General features: G+C 38.1%; 1 protein-coding gene across 4 annotated transcripts in view; it reads right to left on the bottom strand.

Moving 5' to 3' along the window:
- Positions 1–5754: 5754 nt before the first annotated feature.
- DDX6 (DEAD-box helicase 6) overlaps positions 5755–27137 on the bottom strand; it is a 33680-nt gene continuing 12297 nt past the window's right edge. For all 4 annotated transcript variants that reach the window (XM_058545077.1, XM_058545079.1, XM_058545081.1 and 1 more), the window contains exons 5-14: positions 24026–24155; positions 22408–22554; positions 20924–21018; positions 19682–19804; positions 18889–19017; positions 17674–17790; positions 13516–13579; positions 9657–9758; positions 8935–9117; positions 5755–7669 (exon numbers count right to left, since the gene is read on the bottom strand). In XM_058545077.1, coding sequence (XP_058401060.1) covers positions 8942–9117; positions 9657–9758; positions 13516–13579; positions 17674–17790; positions 18889–19017; positions 19682–19804; positions 20924–21018; positions 22408–22554; positions 24026–24155 — 1083 coding nt within the window. In that variant the 3' untranslated portion in view covers positions 5755–7669; positions 8935–8941. The remainder of the gene's footprint in view (positions 7670–8934; positions 9118–9656; positions 9759–13515; positions 13580–17673; positions 17791–18888; positions 19018–19681; positions 19805–20923; positions 21019–22407; positions 22555–24025; positions 24156–27137) is intronic.

Here is a 27137-nt window from a genome sequence, read left to right as displayed (position 1 = left end):
AATAGCTAAGGACAAAGGTATCTACAGATGAGGGCCCCTCTTCAAAACTCCCAAGGAGGCCTTCTCGTTCTCTTTGTATGTTAATCGCATGTTCATACTTTTAATTTTTCTTATGTATGCACTTGAGGGCCTACTGTTGCTTTAATAATTGTCACAGCCCTTTGATTTCCCCATGCCTTGTTTTTTTTTTTTTATGAGGAAGATCAGCCCAGAGCTAACATCTATTGCCAATCCTCCTCTTTTTTTTTTTTTCCCCTTTTTCTCCCCAAAGCCCCAGTAGATAGTTGTATGTTATAGTTGCACATCCTGCTAGTTGCTGTATGTGGGACGCCGCTTCAGCATGGCCGGAGAAGCAGTGCGTTGGTGCGCGCCTGGCATCTGAACCTGGGCCGCCAGCAGCAGAACGCGCGCATTTAACCGCTAAGCCACGGGGCTGGCTCCACCCATGCCTTGTTCTTTACCTGCACTTCATCCCACCATACCACCTGTGAAAATGTGAATTGTGACACCGCTGTAGGCCCGTGATTATTCACGTCCCCTCCTCTGCCTTGGGAGGTTATCATCGAGCTCATCAAATATAACTAACCCATCCCAGAATCTCATTTTAGGAATCTGTTTCCTGGAACCACTTCTGGTACCAATTACTCTGGGTCCCAAGAAGAAACAGAACACACAGTTGTTAATAGAGAAATTTGAGGAGACTTTATCTACAGGAGGCCTATTTACAAAGGTGTAGGTATAGGAAAACCTACCAAGGGGTGGGGGCGGGGGGAATAGTTAACAGAAAATGCAGGGAGAGAGTCACATAGACTCAGCTGCAGAAATCTTCAGTAGAGAAACAAAACAGCTAGAGGCAATTTTGCAGGGAGGGAATTAGATGAATACAAACTCTGATCTCACTCTCTTCCCTCCTGATTTCCTGAGGGGGAATCCCTGGTGAGCAAGCCAAAATGGAAGCCAGAGAGCAGAGGAAATGTTTACATGGTTCACACAGGTTAATCTCCGGAGACAGTGAGCTGAGGAGGGAACAGATCCAGAAGCAAAGAGATACCCAGTACACTGTATTCTGTAAATAGATTAATAGGATAATGGAAATGCAACTGATGATCTAGGAACTAACACCCCCCCACATAGCATCTATAAAGAAAATTGACCTTAGACCAGACTGTGCATGCCCATTCTCTTTGCTCTTTGGATGGAAAGGTTGATGCATGTCCCCCTACATTTCTTCAGACAGCGTATTGTAGTGAAAAACCTGAATTTACTGCAACTTTCTTGACTACTGTATCTTTATATGAGTCTTGAAATCAGGTAGCGTCCTCTAATTTTGTCCTTTTCCAAAATTGTTATGGCACAGTTTGCCTTTTTACGTAAATTTTAGAATCAGCTTGTGGATATCTACCCAAAAAGCCTGCTGATCAAACTGGGGAACTGACACCTTCATACATTCACCACATAATGACATTTTGGTTGACAGACCTCATATATATATGACAGTGGTCCCATAAGATTAGTACCATATAGTGTAGGTATATAGCAGACTATACCATCTAGGTTTGTGTAAGAATATGTTATCATGTTCACGTGACGATGAAACTGCTTACCAACACATTTCTCAAAACATATCCTTGTTGTCAAGTAATGCATGACTTCAGTCTTCCAATCCATGAATATGTTACCTTTCTCAACTTCTTTAGGCCTGATTTTTTTTTTCTTTATTGAGGTAACATTGGCTTATAACATTATATAAATTTCAGGCGTACATCACTATATATCAATTTCTGTCTGGATTACATCATGTTCACCAGCCAAAGACTAGTTACCATCCATCACCATATATACATGCACCTAATCACCCCTTTCGCCCTCCTCCCTCCCCCTTTCCCCTCTGGTAACCACCAATCCAATCTCCGTCTCTATTTGTTGTTTTTATCTTCTATTTGAGTGACATCATACAGTATTTAACTTTCTCTTATTTTGCTTAGCATAATACCCTCAAAGTCCATCCATGTCATTACAAATAGCAAGGATTTCTTCTTTTCTTTACGGCTGAGTAGTATTTCATTGTGTATACATACCACAACTTCTTTATTGATTCGTCCCTTGATGGGCACCTCAGTTGCTTCCAAGTCTTGGCTATTGTGAATGCTGTTCCAATGAACATAGGGGTGCATGTATCTTTATGCATTCGTATTTTCATGTTCTTTGGACAAATATCCAGCAGTAGCACTAACAGCTGGATTGTATGGTAATTCTATTCTTAATATTTTGAGGAATCTCTGTACTGTTTTCCATAGTGGCTGCACCAGTTTGCACTCCCACCAGCAGTGTAAGAGGGTTCCCTTTTCTCCACATCCTCTCCAACACTCAGTTCGTCTTAACTATAGCCATTCTGACGTGTGAGTTGATATCTTATTGTAGTCTTGATTTGCATTTCCCTAATAATTAGTGATGTTGAACATCTTCTCATGTTAGGCCTGATTTCTTTCATCAGCATATTTTGTAGCTTTCAGCACACATCTTGCATGTATTTTTAGTTACACCTAAGCATTTCTTTTGGGGTGGGGGTGAGGGTGGTGTGTTCAGCTTTCTAAGTGTCTGAATTTCTCCATTTGGGTCTTTTGATTTCTTTCATCAGTATTTTGTAGTTCTCAGCATACAAATTCCATTCACATTGTTTGATTTATTCTTAAGCACTTTTTGTGGGCATGTTCAGCTTTCTGAAACACTTGAACAGTGCTGGGAGGTGATGACTATTGATAACACCCCTGGACATACTGTGGACCATCTATCGCCTTCCCAAATGATTATCTCGGGTCTCTTGTTTAAGGTATGAAAACTAACAAACTGAAATGTGGATGGTGGGACATTATCTAGGCTGGATGAAGGCGGTGCTCTCAGATTTTACTCAACTAGGTGCACAGGACTAGTGTTGAGCAAGTATTACCGCTTCACCATAATGTGAATTACTTTAATAAAGTGCTCTCAGGGCCAGCCCGATGGTGCAAGTGGTTAAGTGCGCGCAATCCGCTGCAGCGGCCCGGGGTTCGCCAGTTGGGATCCTGGGCGCGCACCAATGCACCGCTTGGCCAGCCATGCTGTGGCAGCATCCCATATACAGTGGAGGAAGATGGGTATGGATGTTAGCCTAGGGCCAGTCTTCCTCAGCAAAAAGAGGAGGATTGGCAGGTGTTAGCTCAGGGCCAATCTTCCTCACAATCAATCAATCAATCAATCAATAAATAAAGTGCTCTCAAATGCAATGATTCCTAAACAACATACCTTGTGGCTAAGGACACACCACACACACATTTGGAGTTCCAGTGGGCTTTTATTGAGAGAAATTAACAAAAATCAAGATTTTATCAACCATCTTTTCTGAACCTTATAAACTCAGCAGAGACTCTGGTCCATATATGTGTACATACAACATTATACATCCCAACAAAAACAGAGCCCCACTGGAACATTTGCCAATTAACAGAAAGCCAATTTTCCCTTTCCCCAAATGTTTTCAAAATTTTGAGTCCTCACTGTTCACTTCTCAGTGGAACTGACCCTTTGTGGCTAGGGACATTGGAATTCTACCCCATTTTTACTGAACAAAAAATAAAGTTTTTCAAGTTTTGGTTTCAAAAAAGGGAACAGTGACTTTGTTTTCTCCAGGCATCCCTCCCCCAAAACCACTGGTTGAAATATAGTAGCCTGTATCTTAGTAACCCAACCCTACCCCCTCCCCTGCCCTGCCCAGTATTGTCTACTGGAGAATTTAAATACACTTCTGTTGGAATCTGTCAGCTGTGGAGGGGCAGAGTCCAAGTACCAGGCTAGCTCCCTCTGACCTCATGAACTGTTATAACCTTTGGACACTTAACTCTTTACCCCAAAGATGAGTTTTTAGATCAGAAAGGAGAGTGGATTTTCTTTGGGAGCTTTAAAAAACCATCTTTAGGGATATAAAGTAGAACTACAAGCTCACCAAAGTCCACTTAAATTCACCAAAAAATTGACTGACTTCAGCTCCCATGAGGCCAATAATTTTGCTTGACAAAGGTATTTTTGCCAGAAAATGATTCCAATTTTTAAGATACACAGAATGCTGAAAAAAGTGGCAAATTAAAACATGGCTTAATTCCCAAGAACTTATTTCATCTTTTTGTTACTCATCTATAAGGTCAGGAGTGTGGCCAAAGGCAGTTTCTGATGAGGTTATGAGCTTCCAAAGTGTTTCTAAATCCTTAGTGCAGACACCCTCCCTTTTGGGGCATAGTAACCTCCCCTCCCACCCCTACTTAAAAAAAAAAAAAAAAAGAAAAAGAAAAAGAAAAAAAAAATTAAACCAAGTGATCAGAATGAGATGTTTTGATTCCAACAATTTACAGTCAAGGCTTTGTGCTGAGTTGTCTGGTTCTAACCCAAGCATGATGGTATCAAACACAAAGCACATGGCAAAGGAAAGATGCTCCCATCTCATTCTGAAAACAAATATTGATAACCAATTGCCCCCCCACCCCCCCCCAGCCTTTGGGGCCAACCCATGTTATGAGACCAACCCGAAAATAATTTAGAGACATATTTAGGTTTCCTTCTCCCTTACTTCTTCACCATGGAAGATCTTTTGAGATTAAATTTCATTCCTAAGGGAAAAGCAAGGACGTTTCTCCATTGGAATGTATGGGAAGAGAAAGACAAAACATAGGCCCAAAGGCAGCAAGGTGTCTAACAGTCCATAACCCATTACACAACTATACGACCAAAGGCTAAACCATGAGTCGGACGTAATTTAAATACTAAAAATAGGGGATAGTTTTCACCCAAATGAACCACTGGAAAAATATTACCATTACTTAAACACCCAACACTACAATGAACACAAAAACAATCCCCTATAGTAACAAGGCTCCTTATTGTGAGGGGGTTTTAAAAAAAAAAAAAAAAAAGAGAGACTAGGCTTTGACCTAGTCCTTAGAGCATCTTTCCATTTAACAATTCCTATTCAAGAGTCAAGCACCAAAACTGGACACCTGCCTCTACAAGACAGTGTCCAATAGTGGTGTCCCAGATAGTTTTAAGTGCCACTCCTCATCAGAGGCTGTACTTCAGTAATACTTTGAAGTTAAAGTCTGTGCTTTAAGAGGGACCCACACGCACGTGGCACAAGGCAGAGCACAGTCTGAGGATGGCAAAGAAGACTGTGCTGTTCGTTTAGTTGCCCACACACCCTCTAGCGAGATATAAAATTGCATTTACAAGCCTTTTTTCTATAATGAACAATTCCTCATCTCGCCAGAGGTGGGGGAGAAAGAGAGAGCTGCATCAGTACAAGGGCAATATTTTTTGGTCAAAAGTTGATGCCTTTTAAATTCCCTCCCCCCACCCTTCCCTGGAAAAAAGTTACTCCCTTAATTAGGGCTTGTATTTAGTAACCAATGTTGGCTGAATAGAACACATATGGCCTGGATACCAAATAAATGAGCTTTTTCTTTTTTGGGTTGTACTGTGCAGCTCTTGCTACAGTTTTTAAGGAGTTAGGGCTACGTCTGATCAGGAGGCATCTGCAGGATTTTGATTCTCAAAGAATTTTAGGTGAGTCCCAAATAGTTTTGCTTATAACTAGGCAGAGTCAAAAAAGCTACTTTGAATGACTGATTTCTTTATCCAGATGAGTTAAGCAAGAAAGTGTATGCAGGACTTATCTTGTAATATTTTAGGGTTTTGAAAAACAACGGAATATGGAAACCAAATTTTTTTAAATTTTATTTTTTGCTTTTTTTTTTTCACTCTAGATGCCTCCTGATTGACCTAGTACACTGGGTTAAAGGGAATTAAAAATATTAAAAAAAAAAAGTTCACTGGTTTTTGATTCATCTCACTCCTTTTGCCTGGAGATCAGGCCAAACATCAAGCATGTTGGGAGGGGCACAATTTAAAGCAACACTATTGACTGTAAAGCATTTGCCAGCAATTTACAATGCAAAATGACAGATAATTCTCGTCACAAAGCAGGATGGCAAGCAGCTTTCTGTAGCATTAAAGTTAACAGCTCTCAGGGGTTGCCCATTCCTGCAAGTTTATGTATCAAGGTGGGCAGAGGGCAACACACTTACACAGTACGGGAGGTGATCCACAGAAAGTAAGTCCCAGAACTGCTAATGTTACCAAAGCTGGTACTGGCTAATGTTCTGAAATGCAAATTCATGCTTTATACATATACTGCTCAGACACTGCCACTCAATCGAATTCCCACACTGTAAGGCAGATTAATCTTTGTCCCCTTTTGTTGAGCTTGAAAAGTTCCTCAAACTTTTAAAAGGGGGAAGAAGCAACATCAGAGAGAGCTTCTCAAAAATAACATCTTGAATTACAGTTTTTGAAGCTTCCTCGCTCTGTCTGGCAGGCCTCCTCCAAAAGTACTAGATGAGACACTGTGGCAGCAAACAGTGAATCCCAGACTTCTGGGTCCCTTCTCCAACTTAGGGTCCGCATAGAGGTCTGCTCTCTACAGTAAGAGGCCAAAGTACTTTTTAGAATTTAGTGTTGCGGAAAACTGAGCCCCTCTCATCTTTAGCTGCTCCCATAATCACTCTAATCCCCTTAATCCCAGCAACCTTCATCCAAAAAAAAAAAAATATATATATGTATATATATATATATGAACCCAGAAAAAAACTTATTTACAAAGTTTATACAAGTATACACACCCAGTTTTCTATGGGACACGCTTTGCCACAGAGGAAAGAGGGTCAAGGCTCTGACATGTCTACACATCAAGTGCCATAACTGCTAATGGAGGCGTATGTAAACCAGTCTTTAGTGTTCTGCTATAGAGCACAAAGGCTTGTCATATGGCTCCTGCAATGATAGACGGCTCTTTCCTTTGGGAGCGATGATGTTTTATCTACTCAGCCCAGAAGAAATTTTTACTTGGGATTGTTTTTTTAAATACATGTATTTACAGTGCGGATGAACTGCAGTTGCATATCAACTCCTCCATATAAACAAAAAGAAATGATGTTTAACATTACTAATACGTTTCATCTTTCAGCCCTGGGCTTGAGTATCGGATAGAAAGGGAAGAGAGAGAGTTCAACTTGAAACCTAAATGAGAAGACAAAAATTTTAGAAAGAAAAAAGAAAAAAAGCAAAGAATTACTATTGTTGATTCCTTGGGCTGTGTCTAAAAGATGATATTCTGAATGGTCTCATAGCATAAGGCACTTCGCACAAATAAGTAATAAGCTCTTCAGGCTTAAAAAACGGATGAGTAATCAGGGAGAAGTTGAAATGCACTCAAGAGTCAGCTGTTGGAGAATTCTGAAATCGTAGACAAGCCTGTGTGTTCATCGAGATTCTTCTCTTTTCAGGGTTTCTCCCCTTCTCTTCTTTCTCTTCCTTCCTTGTCCCCCTTCCTCAGAAAACGTTTTAAAAACCAGCAGTTAGTGCAACTAATGTTCAGTCAGCACACAGTGCAAACAAGTGGAACAAAAAAGGTAAATTCCTTCTTTTCAGATTTTTTCTCTTCACCAGTTAAAAAAAGAAAAAATGTCTGAGCTCTTTTAAGTCTTCATAGTTCCAAAATAAAAGAAGATGAAAAACCCACAAAGAGAAGAGCACCCCCCCAAAACGATGTGTCACAGATCCAAACGAGCCTTCTGCAATTTGTCAAAGCCTAAGGAAAGAAGGAAGAAACCTAAAATTAACATTTGTGAAAGCAATATGAACTAGGGCACATAGGTTTTCACAATCCCCACCCCACATGCTCTCTGTAATAGCTTCTGCTGAGCCTTTGCCTACTGTAGAATCCACTAAGGATTAAGGAATTTCTGCTAGGCATCCCAGAGACAGAAAGAAAACCTGAAAGTTCTGCTAACAGGTAGCACTCACCCATAACAACTGAATCAAGAATTTTTTTTTCTTATTTTACCTAACGTGAACTCAACAGCCTGCTAACATACTAGCAAACACTGGCTAGCTTTATGTTTGCCTAAGGGTTTTGTGTTTGACATTTAAATTAGGAAAAAAAAAAAGTTAAAAGAGTAATTTGAAAAATTTAAAAAAACAGGTAAAATGTTCATTGCTAATTTGGAAACTATCATCTCTCAAATTAAATCAGATTTTCCTTAGAAAAAACTCCAAAATAACCTACATTCCTTTATGATGAGCCTTGTTTTGAGCACTTCTACCAGAGCGTAATAGTCACCAAAACATGAAATGAGTGGGTGGTACAGGAAACCAGCGGGCATTTAAAAAGACAGTTATCCTCATAACCTGATTAAAGATTTGCCAATAAGGTATTACAGGTAATTTAACCCAATTTATTAAGGTACCCATTAGAAATTAAGAGTGAATGCTAACAACAGAGAGATGACTGAGTGATAAATGAAAAGAGAGGAGCAGAAAATATTTTCATATTCAGAATTGCTGAAGAAGATTCTTTTTCTGCTTTCATTATTTTGGAAGTCTGAATTTGTCTTAAGTACTGCTTACCTATCACATTACTTAGGAAGACTGCATTCAAGAACAGCATTTTACAGATTTTCCAATGAGACCACAACTTCACCCAAGAGACTCTTCCCATTTATCATCATTTATGCTAACAGGTGTTTTACCCTATATTGCTATAACACAGTCATGTGTTGCATAATGACGTTTCTGTCAATGACAGAGCACGCATATGACGGTGGTCCCATAAGCTTAGTACCATATAGCCCAGACATGTAGTAGACTGTACACACCACCTAGGTCTGTGTAAGTACATTCTATGATATTCGCACAATGACGAAATCATCCGATGATGCATTAAAATGCATCCCCGCTGTTAAGCGATGCATGACTGTATACAGTTGGGACATGAAATTTCCCCCAGGAAAGAGGATCTTGATTTCTTTCCTTTCTTTAAACATTATGCTCACTTAGCTACTGTTGGGTACGCACATGCTTGTTAGGCTTTCTCATCTTCTACAGGCTCGCTGTGGTATTCTGCCACATACAGGCTCTTGTCAATGTTACTTGGGATAGGTTTAATTTCTGTTCCCAGCTGCTCCTCAATACTTTTCAGGTTGAAGCGATCATCATATGTGATCAAGTTGATGGCTAAGCCAAGATGACCAAAGCGACCTAACAAAAAACATTTAATTAATTAAAAAAATAAGTTAAATGTAAGAATCAACGTGAATGTGTAAGTGTGTAAGTGGCAAAACCATACAGGATTAATGTTTTTGTTCAGTGCCGTACGGTCTCTTCACACACACATTACTTTACCACTTCACGTTTCACAGCCCAAAGTAGTACTCTATTTTAGTTTTTTCAAATGACAAAATGAATACTCATTTGTGTCAAAAGTTGCCAAAATAAACACACTAAACAGTAGTTACAGACTGTACCAGCTAATGAGAAAAGTGAAGTTCTCATTTGTGAATTTTATCTCAAATCAAGCATTCAGTCAAGTTATCCTAACTTTTCTTTTTTTTTTATCCTAACTTTTCTTAATAAATGTTCCCAAAGATTTAGAAATTAGTCTTAAATATCAAACAACTAAATTAGTTTTAATTCACTGTTCTCATTGCTACCACACCCTATTTCACAAAGGAACAAAATTTAGTGATTAAACTTCTCAAAAAACTTACATGAAGAACATCTTCTTTCTTTTTCCTTACCTGATCTTCCAATACGATGGAGATAGGTCTCTGCCAGCTTTGGGAAGTCAAAGTTTATTACCACATTCACAGCTTGTATATCAATACCTCGGGTAAACAAATCTTCAAAAAAAAAAAAAAAAAGAATCCTCACTATATCTTTCAATTTAAACATGCTTCTTGGTACCATAATACTCTTTAACATATATTTATATATTTCTAGTGTAATCTAAGTTTATTCACTTCATTCAGTAATTCAAATGCATTTGCAAATTATTGGCATTACCTTTCATACATATTATTATAAATACTTTCTGCTTACAAGTTACCTCTTTCCAAGGTACTGTAAGAAAGTTTTTTGTTTTGTTTTCTGGTGAGGAAGATTGTCCGAGCTAACGACTGTTGCCAATCTTTCTCTTTTTGCTTGAGGAAGATTGTTCCTGAGCTAACACCCGTGTCAATCTTCCTCTATTTTCTATGTGGGACATCGCCACAGCTTGGCTTGATGAGCAGTGTGTAGGTCCACACCCAGGATCTGAATCCCTGAACCTCGGTCCACTGAAGTGGAGCATGTGAACTTAACCACTATGCCACCGGGCCAGCCCCAAGAAAGTTTTCAAAAAGGGTCTAGTGTGATTGTACAAACGTAGGAAGAGACCAGGACGACTGGTAAGGTATAAACTCGTAAATGAATCTGAGGAGTAACCAGTAATTTTCTTTAGTCTATTTTTTAGTATTTAATCCAAGATTAAAATAGTAAATTATTTTTAAAAAGTTTGTTGTGTAACCTAGACTACTTCAAAAAAAAGGTAATTCACTAGCAGTAATTATTCATGCTTTGTTTAGAATTCATTCATCCCATTCTGCTAACTGATTTGTAACAGGTCTGAGGTAAGCTAATATGCAAGGCCATTCCTTCTACTCTTTTTTACTCCCACAATTAATATGCTAATGTAGGCTCTGAAAACTACAAGTAGCGACAACCACAATAAGCTAATAGCTAGGTTTCCCTGCTTCTATCAGCTCCATACTCCAAAAGAATCCATGAGAGTCAGACTAGTATTTCTAACGTACTGTATGAATTTGTAACTCATTATTTTAAATTGCCTGCAAATAAAATTTAAAACTGACATTCCAGGTCCTCTGCTCTACACTTTGGTCCTAACATACTTCTCTAACACATCTCCTCAAACCTTCCCCTCCACCAAACTCACCCACTTATCCTTCCTTAAACATATCTTCTTAGCCCTCTATGGATCACTTTTTATACCCAACCCCAAACTTAAAATTCCTTCTTCTGCAAGTCTAAATTCATAAAGCCAGTTAAAATTCCATCTCTTCTCAGATCACCTCAACTAGTTACTTCCTTCTCCTATGAACACTTAAAATTACTAACCATACGTACCTCACATTTGCAAATTACCTTTACTCCCTTGTAGATCTAGCCCAATGCCTATTTTTGTAAATAAAGTTTTACTGCCACATGGCCATGCCCATTTGTTTTATGTACTATCTAAGGATGTTATTTATTTATTTATTGTGAAGAGATCAGCCCTGTGCTAACATCTGCCAATCCTCCTCTCTTTTTCCTGAGGAAGACTGGCCCTGGGCTAACATCCGTGCCCATCTTCCTCCACTTTATATGGGACGCTGCCACAGCATGGCTTGCCAAGCGGTGCATCGGTATGCGCCAGGGATGCGAACCGGGGAACCCCGGACCACCGCAGCGGAGCGTGCACACTTAACCGCTTGCGCCACAGGGCTGGCCCCTGTCTAAGGATGCTTTTGAGCTAGAATGGAAGCGTTAAATTAAGTAGCTTGTAACAGAGACCATGTGGTGTGCAAAACCTAAAATATTTACTATCTGGCACTTGACAGAAAAAGTTTACAGGTCCTGCCTTAGACTCAATGTTGTTTATCTTTTTATCTCTGATTAAATCACTGCCCCTTGAAGAAAGGGATGGTACTTTGCATGTATTTATTTACACACTTTATACATATATGTCATTCAACACTTATTTAATGACATATTATATTTGTTCTGAAAAAATAAGAAAGGAGAAAGCACTTCAAAAACGTATCTGAGGGCAATCTTGCAAGTAGTGATTAAAAATAAAATCAATTAACCACAATAATAATTCATACCTATGTGTAAGTACTATAAGTAGGAAGAACTTTTTCTTGAAAAAAAAAATATTTTTCATTCTCAAATAGGGAAATGCTTAATGGCAAATGACATCTTCTGTTTGCCTATACATTCTGAATTTGCTTAACAACTCTAAACATTTCACTGATGAACTCTTTCCTCTTTCTGATTATAGGTACCCCCAAGTGCAAGGACTGTGTGTGTATATATTTAAAAAATTTTTAATTGTGGTAAAATATAGATGGCATAAGATTGGGGAGTAAATTTAGTTTCACAGCACCTAGCTAAGTACCTGGCAAAGAGTAAATAAATATTTGTTGAATATCAATATTTTTTGAATGAACAAACTACAAGATATTTGTTCAGAACTTAGGTTAAGCCATCCCCATTTTACAGATTAAAAAAAATGGCGTAAAAGAAAAATATGACTTGCCCAGGGTCATATGATTAGAAGTAAAAAGGGTAGGACTTGGACTCTAAGCTTAAAATTCTAGGAGTATATATCCTTTCCACTAAATCAGATATTCTATATTTTGAGTACTTCAATATATTTAAAGGTCAGAACTGCTGATAAAGTAAACATAAATGTATTAATTCACAGCTGTATTAACCATCCTTTCAGATGTAAGGCAGAGAAACAAGATAAACTGAAAGCATGTAAAATATCTGAAAGTCCCTTTTTTTTTGATTCTTGTGAATTAGCAAAACTTCTAGAGCAGCATTTTAAAAAATTCTAAATCTTGATCTGGGTGGTGGTTACATGGTATATACACATGCAAAACTTCGTCCAAAATATACTTATGATCATCATATTTATCTGTGTGTGTACCTCAATAATTAAAAAAAAGACATTTCCAGGTTCTTCTCTCTACCCAAAAGCCTATTTTAGATTATTAATCTCATACCAATACTAAGAATAACATTCTCAGTGTAGAGATGGAAGGATACTGAATCCATTTGCTTTTGTCTGATCTGACTGTCCACCTGCCTCCCCCCAGTTTGCTTTTTTTCATGTACTGAAATGCACCAAAATATAGGCTAGTGTGCTTCTGGCAGAAAAATAAAAAGGCCACAATAAACAATTTCCAAAACATAGTTTCTTTTTTTTTTTTTTTATGAGGAAGATCAGCCCTGAGCTAACATCCATGCCAATCCTCCTTTTTGCTGAGGAAGACCGGCTCTGAGCTAACATCTATTGCCAACCCTCCTCCTTTTTTTCCCTTTTCCTCCCCAAAGCCCCAGTAGACAGTTGTATGTCACAGATGCACATCCTTCTAGTTCCTGTATGTGGGATGCCGCCTCAGCATGGCCGGACAAGTGGTGCATCAGTGCACGCCCGGGATCCGGACCCGGGTTGCCAGTAGCAGAGCGCGTGCACTTAACCGCTAAGCCATGGGGCCAGCCCCCAAAACATAGTTTCTTAATATAATTCATTTTTCGTATACTATATTTAAGTCATTCTTGTATGCTAAAACTATTCAGAAAACACACAAATACCAAAACTGGTTTAAAAGATAGACATGTTGAAGTATGAACCAGAACAAGTCTTCTGCAGTTTCAGATATGGAACCTAATTTTAGGAGTTAACTAAGCTCATTCTTAACTTTGGAAATTCTAGAAATGGCAGTAAGGTCAGCTGGACTATGTCACAGGTTCTGCCGTGTGATATGGACAGAGAAAGAAGAGCAGAACTAGGGAGAAATACAATGGGTAAAGGAAATAAAAAACACTTACCAGTGCAAACAAGATTGCGGCATAAGCCATTTCGGAAATCATGAAACACACGATTTCGATGTTCCTAGGAACAAAGTGATGCATTTGATTTCATTAAAACTCATACACACAGCCCCAAATTTTCCATCATTTCTCCTATTCAAACAGTTCTTTATACCCAAAATTTGTTTAAACAAATGAGAGATGAGCCAATTCAATACACATAAATTTAAAAAAAGTAAAAAAAAAAATTAACCGTAAATTAGTTTCCCATGGGAATTAATAAGCAACTAATACACAATTATGCATATCTCTATATAGTACTTAACTCTTAAAAGTATTTATCTTTTATCTTTTTTGCTGGAGTGGATTTTAAGTGACAATTTTACCATGTTTTTGTGTAACCACTTTTAAAATGTTTCAAACAGAAGATGCCAAAAGTTTGGCTTGATCAAAACATCTACTATTTACCTTTTTGTAGTTATTACATACAAAAGCTAAAAATAACTACTCTCCAATTTAAAAATGAAAACACATACACAATGACTCTAGCAAAAGCGATAAATCTAGCAGCTGGCAAACTGGTCTTTCTTTTCAATGCAACCTTCTTCCATTTTGAAACATTTTCTTTAACCTAATACATTCATTTCCCGTGAAATTTCTATTAAGTGCCTCCATGATGGTACAGGCATACATCGAAGATACTGCAGGTTCAGTTCCAGACCACCACAACAAAGCAAATATCACAATCAAGTGAGTCACAACTTTTTTGGTCTCCCAGTGCATATGAAAGTTATGTTTATACTACACTGTAGTCTGTTAAGTGTGCAATAGCATTATGTCTAAAAAAACAATGTACATACCTTAAGAAAAATACTTTATTGCTAAAAAACGGTAACTATCACCTGAACCTTCAGTGACTCACACAGTAGAACTTTTTTCAAAACTGGAGTCAATCCTCTCCAAACCTGCCTCTGCTTTATCAATTAAGTTTATGTAATATTCTAAATCCTTTGTCATTTCAACAATCTTCACAGCATCTTCATCAGCAGATTCCATCTCAAGAAACCACTTTCTTCGCTCATCCATAAGAAGCAATTCCTCATCCATTCAAGTTTTATCACAAGAGTATAACAATTCAGTCACATCTTTAGGCTCCACTTCTAATTCTAGTTCTCTTGCTGTTTCCACCACATCTGCAGTTACTTCCTCCACTGAAGTCTTGAACCCCTCAAAGTCATCCAGAGCACTGAAATCAACTATTTACAAACTCCTGTTAATGTTGGCATTTTGACCTCTTTCCATGAATCACGAATGTTATTAATAGCATCTAGAATGGCAAATCCTTTCCAGAGGTTTTCAATTTATTTTGCACAGATCCATCAGAGGAATCACTATCAATGGCACTATCTACAGCTTTACGAGACGTATTTTTTTGTGTGTGTGAGGAAGATCAGCCCTGAGCTAACATCCATGCCAATCCTTTTTTTTTTTTTTTGCTGAGGAAGACCGGCCCTGAGCTAACACCTATTGCCAATCCTCCTCCTTTTTTTTTTCCCCCTTTTTCTCCCCAAAGCTCCAGTAGATAGTTGTTATGTCATAGTTGTACATCTTTCTAATTGCTGTATGTGGGACGCTGCCTCAGCATGGCCGGACAAGCGGTGCATCAGTGCGCGCCCAGATCTGAACTCGGGCCGCCAGTAGCGGAGCATGCACACTTAACCTCTAAGCCAGGGGGCCAGCCCCCCGAAATGTATTTTTTAAATAAGACTTGAAAGCCTTAACACTCCTTGATCCATGGGCTGCAGAATGGATGCTGTGTTAGCAGGCAGGAAAACAACATTAATCTTGTTGTATATCTCCATCAGAGCTCTTGGGTGACCAGGTGCATTTGTCAATGAGCAGTAGTATTTTGAAAGGAATCTTTTTTTCTGAGCAGTAAGTCTCAACCAGTTGGGCTTAACACATTCCGTAAACTACGTTGTAAACAGATCTACTGTCATCCAGGTTTTGTTGTTCCATTTATAGAGCACATGCAGAGGAGATTTAGCATAATCCTTTTTTTTTTAAATTTTTTGGTGCAGAAGATTAGCCCGGAGCTGACATCTGTTGCCAATCCTCCTCTTAGCTGAGGAAGATTGGCCCTGAGCTAACATCTGTGCCCACCTTCCTCTATTTTATATGTGGGATGCCTGCCACAGCATGGCTTGGTAAGCAGTGCTTAGGTCCGTGCCCAGGATCTGAACCTGTGAACCCCAGGCCACCGAAGAGAAGCACATGACCTTAACCACTACGCCACCAGGCCCTAGGATTTTCGGAATGGTAAATGAGCACTGGTTTCAACTTAAAGTGACCAGCTGCATTAGCCCCCAACAAGAGTCAGACTACCCTTTGAAGCTTTGAAGCCAGGCACTGACTTCTCCTCTCTAGCTTTGCAAGTCCTAGATGGCATCTTCTTCTAATATAAGGCCGTTTCGTCTACACTGAAAATCTGTTGTTTAGTGTAGCCACCTTCATTAACTACCTTAGCTAGATCTTCTGGATAACTTGCTGGTTCCCCTTGCACTTTTATGCTATGGAGATGGCTTCTTTCCTTAAACTCATGAACCAACCTCTTCTAGCTTCAAACTTTTCTTCTGTGGCTTCCTCACCTGTCTCAGCCTTCACAGAATTGAAAAGAGTTAGGGCCTTGCTCTGGGTTAGGCTTTGGCTTAAGGGAATGTTGTGGCTGGTTTGATCTTCTACCCAGACCACTACAACTTTCTCCATATCAGCAACAAGGCTGTTTCGCTTTATCATTCATGTGTTCACCGGAGTAGCACTTTTAATTTCCTTTAAGAACTTTTCCTTTGCATTCACAACTTGGCTAACTGTTTGGTGCCAAGAAGCCTAGCTTTTGGCCTATCTCAGTTTTTGACATGCCTTCCTCACTAAGCTTAATCATTTCTTGCTTTTGATTTAAAGTGAGAGATGTGCAACTCTTCCTTTCACTTTAGCACTTAAAGAGGCCATTGCAGGGTTATTAACTGGCCTAATTTCAACATTGTTGTGTCTCAAGGAATAGGGACGCCCGCAGAGAGGGACAGACAGGGAACAGCCAGAACACACAACATTTATTGATTAAGTTTGCTGTCCTATATGGGCACAGTTCATGGCATCCCAAAACAATTACAATAGTAACATCAAAGATCACTGATCACAGATCACCATAGCAAATACAATAATGAAAAAGTTTGAAATGTTAGAATTACCAAAATGTGACACAGAGACACGAAGTGAGCAAATGCTTTTGGAAAAAGGGCACCAAAAGACTTGCTCTACACAAGATTGCCACAAATCCTCCATTAGTAAAAAATGCACAATCTGCGAAGTGCAATAATATGACGAACAATAAAACGAGGTACACCTGTATCCCATCCATGACATTAAGCTTCTCTGAAAACCAAACGTGGGTTGATTAAGTTCTTAACTTGTTCGTCTACAGACACAGCTTTCTTTTCAAGAAATTTCACGTTATAGTTAACTCACAAAAAAATGTCGTTATAGTTTTGAATTTTCTGTTAAATCAAGTTCTGAAATTTAAAGATGGCATCTTTTTCTTAAGACAAATAGTAAAGAAAAAAAATATATGGGCTGAGGAAGTACATAAATAAATTAAAAATCTAGAGCAGTGTTGTCCAATAGAACCTTCTGCAATGACAGAAATGTTCTGTACGTGTACTTTCCAAAACTGTAGCTGTTAGTCACATGTAATGTAGCACTTGAAATGTGGTTAGTGTGACTCAAGAAGTAAATTTTATTTAATTTTAACTCACTTAAATTGCCACATGTGGCTAGCGGTTATTGTATTAAATAGTGCAAATCTAGAGATCACCTGGGGAAGGGAATAAAATTGCACATGTGTATCATGCTTGACAGTTTACAAAGTTAGCAGGCTCATTATACATTATCTCAAGCTTCCTAACAACCTTGTGAGGTAAGAATATGTATTATTACCCCATTTTACAGCTAGAAAACTGAACCCGAGAGGTTAAAATGAAAGGTCCTTTGCCCACTAAGGAATAATTTATTCTTAAACTCAGGGCATTTGGAGGAGAATTAAAACAAAATAAAATCCAAGAAATACTTAGAAAAAGATTTAAAAAAAAAAATCTGTTTAAGTTCTAGTTTTATACTCACCTGCCTCATTTTAGCATGGATATAGAAGCAAGAATAACCCAGTTGAGAAATCTTCTTGGCTAGCAATTCAACTCGCTGAGAGGAGTTACAGAAAATGATTGACTGGTTTATCTGAAGCTAAGCACAGGGGGGGAAAAAGCATGAGAAAAACAAAACCTTCATTTACTTTGCCAAATCTTAAAAATACTGACTAGCAAACAAATGTTAAAAACATGGTCTAAGACTTAGAATCTCATGACACAAGAAAGGTGCAAAACCGTAAAAATTGTAAATACTATCCATTTACTTAATAATTGCAGATAATAAGTTTTATTATAGAAGAGTATATTTCAAAAGGGCCACGTAATTGCCAACAGGAGTAAAACACAGGCAAATTCTCATTACTTGTGGTAGTTATGTTCTATAAACTTGCTGCAAACACTGAATTAGTGAATACAGAATCATTGCTCCTAGGGGAAACACAGGGTTAGGTCCCTGTGATCCTCTGGTCACAACTTTTCCATCAACGGATCAACAGATAACCCTGTTTTATGTGTTACTGGATAAAGACACCTTATCTACTCATGACCAACAGCACTATAACACATGCCTGTACAAAGTTTGCCCAATATACATTTTGTTTGCAAGGCACATCAGTCTTCTTGTGCTTTGGAGCACTGGACAGCACTTCAGCACTACTATGTAGGGGCATTTTAAACAATGAAATCAACAAAAAAAGCACGAAAATGCAACAAATGTGGCATTAAATAGACTGTGAAAAGGACATTCGTCTATAGTATGAGAGGTGAAACAAAAAGGCAGTGTCACCTTGTTCGACCTCAGGTGGGAATATACATGACAACTAATTTTTTCGTCATATTACACGTCTGCAAATGACTTCAAAAGCAGGCGAGTATTGATTTTGGGGTTACAAAGAAATTTTGGCGAGTACGTGAATTTGCAAATACAGCATCTGCAAATAATGATGATTGACTGTAATTACTGCCAATGAAGAAGATCGACTACAGTTAAGGTCAAATTATTTTAGAATAAAATTAAAAGTGCCTGTGCCTTGTCAATCACACAGTATCAACTTCAGATCAACAACTGAAGTTGCCTTTTAGGAAAAGCTAAGAAGTTTTTTAACATCGAAAATGCTGGGAAAACTGATACAACTGTCTGTTTCATTCGGGTTAAGTAATGGATAAGATTCAGCAGCTGAAGCCTATTACTTACCCTGGAGAAAAGTGTGTTGAGGCAGTGTACTTTTTGGCGCTCAGTTACATATGCGTAGTACTGGGTTACTCCCTTCAAAGTTAGTTCCTCCATCAGGTTAATCTCATAAGGTTTCTGCAAATGGGAATTCTGAAGAACAGAAGAGTCTTACACTTACATGAAAGCACCGTGTATCTCAAACTCAAAATATATCATATATATTTATGTTTCATAAACTCTTGCTTTAAGGTATACAGCTCTCTTCAAAAACAAGTCTACATAGGGCCGGCCCCGTGGCTTAGCAGTTAAGTTACTGGCGGCCCAGGTTCGGATCCCGGGTGTGCACTGACACACCGCTTCTCCGGCCATGCTGGGGTCGCGCCCCACATACAGCAACTAGAAGGATGTGCAACTATGACATACAACTATCTACTGGGGCTTTGGGGGAAAAAAATAAATAAAAATTAAAAACAAAAAAAACAAGAAAAACAAGTCTACATAATCTATCATAGAAGAAATAAATTACTACAAAATGGGAGATATCAGATATGTAGCTAAATTACTATTTTGTACTTTGTATATAGGATTATTTTATAATTGATTTATCTAGCATCAATGGCTACGTCAGCCTAACACCAAAAGCGAAGTGAACAATGAGGAATTAAATCAAATTACTACTATAGCTTAAAAAAAAAAACCAAAAACGTGAAATAATCAGCATAAACTATAGACTGAAAATAAGATGTAGTTATGGATAAAGTTATACTCCTGAGCAACAGGATGGCACTGCTTGTAAGTACCACTTTATACTCACCATGAACTTCTGTACACTAAGAGGGAAAGTAGCAGAATATAATAAAATCTGTCTGTTTTTAGGTAGCGTGAGAATAATATCCTCCATTATCTGCACAAAATCCTGTGACAGCAACTTATCTGCCTGTAGCATGAAGAGAAGACAATTTTAAAACCAATGAAATAATGTCTAAGGTCTTTCGTTAATAAGGCATCATCCAATAAGAGCATTCATGGGAATGCTCCTGGTTGTAAACAGTAAGTTCTCTACAACACTCCATAGTCCAATGGCACCAAGACACATTCCCAGTGACTCAGAAGGGGAAATGTCTATAACCATCATCTGGGGGGGGAGAACCCTAGACATATATAATCCCTGTTCCCATAACAGAATTTTAATGTGATTTCCATTAAAGAGGCAGTACGGTATAGTGCTTAAAAGTACAGGCTGCAGAGTCAATTACCTGGGTTGAAATTTTGTCTCCTTCACTTATTAGCTATGTTGGGAAGTTACGTAACGACCAAATACTTTAGTTTCCAAAATTTTAACATCAGGATGTCTACTTACTGTAGTAACTACTTTATAGATACCACCTTATAGGGTTATTGTAAAAACTAAATGAAAAAAGATGTAAAGCACTTAGTGTTAGCACATGGTGACTAAAATGTTGTCTCTCATTAATCAAAGATAGAAACTTGATCTGAATTAGACCATGATCAACCTGATCTAGTTATCTAAAACACAGACCAAATAGGAAAGTGTGTCAAATGTTTAAAAAGTATAAAGTGTATAAAACACTGCCAGATCTCAAGAATACAGAGATGAATAAGTTCTTAAAAGGCACTTATAACCTGATGAGGTAACATATGTAACAGAGACGAAAAACCAAACAATACAAAGTAGTACGTGCTAATGAGAAATTAGAGACACCATATGCCTTTTAAAGATATCTCACTGAATGGAAAGACTTAGAATGAAATTGGCTTTGAGGTTCTTCAACAACAACTCTTCTTGAAAAAGAAAGAAAACCTAAAGTATCCACCCCCTAGGAAAAAGACAATAGACTGAACTATTCCTATAATTGCCTATCATATATTGCTTTTAAAGAGCAAAACATGTTTTATTAACAAATTAGTTTGAACTGACAAGAGTCATGCATTTATCAGAAGGTCATAAACACAAAAGAGCTTTTGCTTCATTCACTGGCAGCTACAAAGCACAGAATAGTACAGAATAGTGTCTTTCTAAATGAAGAGACATTACCTCATCCAATACTATCATCTGGACATGATCAACTTTTGCTACTCCTTTCTTGATAAGATCCAGGATTCTCCCAGGGGTAGCTATCACCACATGCACTACACAAGATTAGAAAACATATTCTCATTAATTTTAGCTTGGACAAAAAGGATATAGTAAAAGTTTATCATATTATCATACACTATTAAATACATTATTAAAAACGTTGTTGTAGAGGTAGTAATGATATACAAAGAGGCAAAAATGTGTTTTAGGATATGGATTTCCATTTCATCTTAGGTTGGCTAGAGAATACTTGTTTCACCTCTACATAGGGTGGGCTACAGCTTCCCAAATCACTTGCTCCAAATAAGGGCCATACTTTTATCTTAGGACAATGTCCAATGAATAACAAAAGGCATACCGGGCTTCTGACACAGCAGTTTGCTTTTAATCTAGAGGAATGGTCTTCAGAAGATTATTGTAAGGATCAAATGAGATAATCATTTTAAGTAACTGCGCGGTACGAATACAGTAAGTAATTAAAATAAACGACAATTATATATAAAATTCTGACTAAAATTCTATGTATAATTTTATATAAGTGGATCTTATTCTTGCTGTTGTCTTTTTTCACTCAATAACGTATTTCCTCATGAAAATGGATCCAGATCAGCTTCACTCTTTAATGGCTGAGTGGAGTTCCATTCAGACTATACCTCTATGTATTTAGCCAGTCGCCTCTGACATTTACGCTGTTTCAATTTTTTTTTTTTTTTGCTGGGAAAGATTCACTCTGAGCTAACATCTGTTGCCAATCTTCCTCTCTCTTTTTTTCCCTCCCCAAAGCCCCAGTACATAGTTGTATATTCTAGCTGTAACTCCTTCTAGTTCTTCTATGTGAGCCACTGCCACAGCATGGCTATTGACAGACCAAGTGCTGTGGTTCTGTGCCTGGGAACTGAACCCAGGCTGCTGAAGTGGAGCACGCCAAACTTTAACCACTAGGCCATCAGGGCTGGCTCCTGTTTCAATTTTTCAGTACTACAAACCACACTGTGGTAAACAACCTTGCATCTGCCCAATTATTTCTTCAGGAAAGATTCTCGAAAACATACTTATAATTTTGAAATATAATGCCAAATTATCCACCATAGAATTGTATCAATTTACACTCCCATGTCGCAAGACAGCCGGTTTCTCCACAAACTCACATTACTGGTTACTAATATTTTTTTGCCTTGCCAATCAGACAAGCATAATATCAATTTGCTATTTTTATTTACATTTAAAACAATTACTAGTAAGGCAGAATGTCCTTTTAATTACTATCAATTTGTCTTTTTTCCTCACCAGAAACGGTCAATTCCTTTATTCATTTTTCTACTGCAATGTTTATGTTCCTTACTAATTCCCAAAAACAATTTTTAATAACTTACTGAAAGGAAACACCAGTGTGTGGAATTGCACTCAGAGAGGTAGGCCACCTTATATCAATCATTTCCTACCTGTGTCATCAAGCCTCATTATGTCATCCCGTAAATTGGTTCCTCCTGTGGTTGCCATCACTTTGGCCCCTCCCATGTGTTTGCTGACCTGGATGCAAATTTGACTGACCTGTAGAGCAAGTTCTCTAGTAGGAACAATCACCATTGCTGGAAAATATCAAGCAACAGAGAAAATAGAAAAAAAGAACATATATTTTAAGAGTTTAAGAAGCTACAGAAATACTGCTCCTTGCAATTTAGATACTCAGCCATATTAAAAGTTGAATCATAATAGGCCTGATTCTGGAAAGTCAAATGAGTAAATCTCCTTAAAAAAAAAAAAGAGAGAACCTATTATAGTGTTCCAGATTTAGACTTTCCCCACCAATACTGCTACATAAATCTTATACTCTTCTTAGTTACACATCTTTAAAGGGTTGAGCTGGCAACCATTAGCTCAAAGTTTATTAATTTATTTTTTCAGTGAGAGATTCACTAAACACCCAAATTGGAAACTCCTGCTGCCCAAGTTCTCTTTACATCATATGAGAGTAGGTAAAGAGAAGGTGGGAGAAATAATAATTACAGACCAAGAAAGCTGAAAATTGAAGAAAAAGCTTTAGAGGTGAAAACTTAACTCTATTAGCTTACTCTGGGTACAACTATGGAAATCTGTTTCTTCCCTACTGCCTAAGCTCTTAAAATTCCGTGGGGGACCAGAATGGGCCGCCTCAAAATATGTCTCTTTACCTTGATTATTTTCTCTGAAGGACATTTGACCTTCCCCGCAACTGCCTAAAAGCAGTAGGTAGACTGGGAGGGTCCTTGCTAAGCCCATATCAATGTTCTGTTTAAGCGAAATCTCCATTTGTAAAGGTATCTCCCTCTCTGTATCAGGAAGAAGGGAGGATGAGCTTATCTCTAGAAACTCTTATCAGTGCTGAAGGCGAGAACTTAAATCTGCATACTCTTGATTACTGTGCTTTCTGGTACTCTCCCATAGCTGACGCCCCCACCCCCAACATCCTCCTTTGTCTACCTGAATATGCTATTTAAGGTGAAAACCTCCGCCATTTGTTGAGATATTCAGTTTCCCTGGGTCTCTCCCATGTATATATGTTACAAAGCTTTGTTTGATTTTCTCCTGCTATTTGGTCTGATGTCAATTTAATTTGTAGCCCAGCCAGAAAGGACCCACAGTGGGTAGAGAACAGTCTTCCTCCCCTTCAATTCCAAAACCACAAGGCTTTAGAAAGAAAAAGCTCATGTTTCTACAAGGAACTTTGCAGACACATAACTGCTACAAGAAACCATGCAGTTCCATAGTTTATAAGCAGCAATGTCAGATAATTTAACTTCTCATGATCTTAGCTTTCCTATCTCTAGGGCAATAATACTTATTTTGCCTATTTCACTGGAATATTCTCAAAACTGTGTAATATTTAAAAGTACTCTGAAAACCAGCAATCTCTTTAAAAAGTTAGGAATCATTTTTACAAGACAACCAGGCCAAAAGCTGTGAAAAGAAACAGTAAATACTAATTCCAGATTATGTAAATTCTGACTAAAAAAGATGGTAATGTCTTCTACACAGCTCCAAGGTTTAAAATGCCATTTTTATTTTAAACAAACAACTAACCTTGTATATTGTCCTTCTTTAGGTCTAGCCGTTCAAGTAAGGGAATGAGGTAGGCACCGCTCTTGCCTGTTCCATTTTTTGCTCTAGCTAAAATATCCCTACCAGATAAAGCAATGGGAATGCTCTCCTCCTAAAAGAGACAAGACAATGCAAATTACTTGTGAATAAAAACAGATGTAAGAAAACTCTTATCTAAAATACACTGAAGGTACACCTCTTCAGTATTGCTTTAAAGTGTCTTACATTTGCATTTTACAAGAATAAGTAGAGATCAAGTAGATTAGCAGGACATATCAACCAATATTTAACAGAACTGCTTATAGACTACATATTAAATTGTATCCCAATGTAATAAAAACTGTACAGGTGAGTGTGTATGTCTAAGGAAGCCAAGTATCAACAACAAAGAGGAGGAACTTGGGCTGACACATAAATAGGACTTGATTATAACTCCAATATCTGTGTTGTGAAACGTGCTCAATTAGAGGCTCAATTCTATTCCAGTTATCTCAATCCATGGTCACATCAACCGAAGGTGACTTGTTTTCATATTTAGCTTACTTTGTCATGTGTGTTTTGCAGAAGATAACATTTCCTACTAACTTAGGATGAATTTCCTAGACATGAGCAAAGGATTCCCAACAATTACTGAAAATTACACATATATCAAGAGAAATTAAAACGGCGGAACAGGTACAAACAGGGAGGAAAGAGGACATTTCTATTTCTAAAACTACAAATTTTACTTTCTAAAACTAAAAAATTAGGAAATTCATAATCACTGTAATTAGTTCTTTCTACATCTAATGATCAAAAGAAATTATCTCTAGCACTTTAGAACCGCTATTGTAGAAATATCCAAGTCATAAGCACCATGACTTCCGTTTCCCACCACGGCACTCACTCTACCTAGAACGCCAATCACAGGGATCAGACGGGTTCCACACGGTCGGAATAACCAACACAGCTGCCAGAACAACTGTGAAAATGGTCCAGCGACAATAATGTTGTCTTGTTCCTACAGCCAGCATTAAACAGTATGATTATGGTAAAGTATGTCAAAGAAGAAAATCTTGGCTTTGACCCTTTGGTCTTAATCTTTTCCCTCCTATTTTGAGTCACTGTCAATCTTCAGTTGTTCTGAAGGCCCATTACCCCCATGGGTTCACTCTCTTCTATGGTTTTTAAAAAGGCTACCTGCACACTACTCAGTTCTAAAGCAGAAAAAAAGGCTAGGTGGTCTCCAAGGGTTTCCCAATGACTTCCTGAGTCAGGTCCTTTACAAGTATACAACTTTCGAATGAAGTGAGGCAGGATAGAATTAGAGTGGGGGTATTCTAATTTCCATTTTGAGTTCGACTTAGAGTAAGGCCACTGACTTCTATTTTTCTGCTCTCTTTGACAGGGCTAATGCTCTACAGAAACTGTTTAAGGATAAGGCTTTAACGAAAGTAAGTATTCTGTTTGCAAGTTAAGATGCACTGACATTTTGCCCCATAAGGTGGCCGTTATGATTAACAGTCAGAGAATTCAGTACATCCACTGTCTCTTACTACTGTTTCCTAGGAAGATCAGGTAATATGAAGCAAGGGAATTCAAGTCAGACTCAGAGAAACCCAAGAGGAAATCATGGGGAGCTGCCAGGGAGAAGAGAAAGGAGGAAGGAAGCTAAAAATTCTGTAAAAACTTACTGTGTTCTGGGCATTATCCTAGGTACTTAGATACTTTGTTATTTACATCCTTCCAAGTTAGTACTTTTTGTTTTACAACGGACAAAATGGATCCTCATAGAGATTAATTGTTTTGCCCAGGGTCACAAAGCAAGAAACGCTAGAACCAGGATTCGAATTTAGGTCTGCAAATAATATGTAGGCAAGGATGTGGAGAAATCAGAACCCTCATACACTGCTAGTGGGAATGTACAGCCACTGCAGAAAACGGTCTGGCAGTTCCTCTAAAGGTTAAAGAGTTACCAAATGAACCAGCAATTCTACTCCTAGATATATACCCAAGAGAAATGAAAACATCTCCACACAAAAACTTGTACATGAATGTTCATAGCAGATTTATTCATAATCGCTAATGGTGGAAACAACCGTACCAACTGACGAATGGATAAACCAAATGTGGTATAGCCATACAACGGAATATTATTCGGCAATAAAAAGGAATGAAGTACTGATACATGCTATACCATGGATGAACTCTAAAAACATGCTAAGTCAAAGAACCCAGTCACAAATGTCCAGAATAGGCAAATCCATAGAGACAGAAAAGAGGTTAGCGGTTGCTTAGAGCTAGAAGAAAATGATGGGGGACTGCTAAAGGAGTTTCTTTTTAGGGTGATGAAAATGTTCTAAAATTGACTGTAGTAATGGTTGCACAACTGAATATACTAAAAACCAATGAATTGTATACTTTAAGTGTATAAATTTTGTGATGTGATTTATATCTAAATAAAGCTACCAAAAGGAAAAAAAAAAAAACCAACAATCCTACAACCTTAGGTCTGATTCTGCCACCTTAGGTCTCCAAGTCCACGTTCCACTCTTAAGATCTAGGGACTGATCCAATGTGTATTTATTGTGTTTTGGTTACCCTAGTACCCACTTCCCCTTCTTAGTAGCACCCTAACTTTCTTCTGAGGAATTACATCTCCCCCACTCCAAGAGATAGTCTAGCCAACCTCCTTAGCCAAATAGTAGACACTGAGTGAAGCCAGGGCAGCTGAACGCTCCCTTCCAAAAATTTAAATTCTTACGGTGATATAACAACTTATAGCTTCCTAAGCCCTTCAGAGCTGCCTCAGTTCTCGAGCAATTCCAAGCATGTTTCTCCAGACTTCTTAATTGTGAACTACTGATATTCTTTCAATAAATTTCTTTTTGCTTAAGTTAGTCCAAGTTGGTTTCTGTTGCCTACAACCAAAGAATGGTATACTTTCCAATTTCCTAGTACTGAGAGGCATTTTATAAAAGTGTGGTTACCTAAAAAAGCTCAAAACTGCCTAACTAGCTGCTTTTAGAGTAGCTGCTTCTTACTTCCTAGAGCCAGCTGAGCTTAAGAACCTTAATTTCAGGGGGAAAAAAAATGGTACTGTGGAGGAGGTAGC

This window comes from Diceros bicornis, chromosome 7, assembly GCF_020826845.1.
Source record: "Diceros bicornis minor isolate mBicDic1 chromosome 7, mDicBic1.mat.cur, whole genome shotgun sequence".
NCBI classification, from domain to species: domain Eukaryota; kingdom Metazoa; phylum Chordata; class Mammalia; order Perissodactyla; family Rhinocerotidae; genus Diceros; species Diceros bicornis.
Note: the sequence above shows the minus strand (reverse complement) of the source record. Positions and strands in the feature narration are given on the sequence as shown.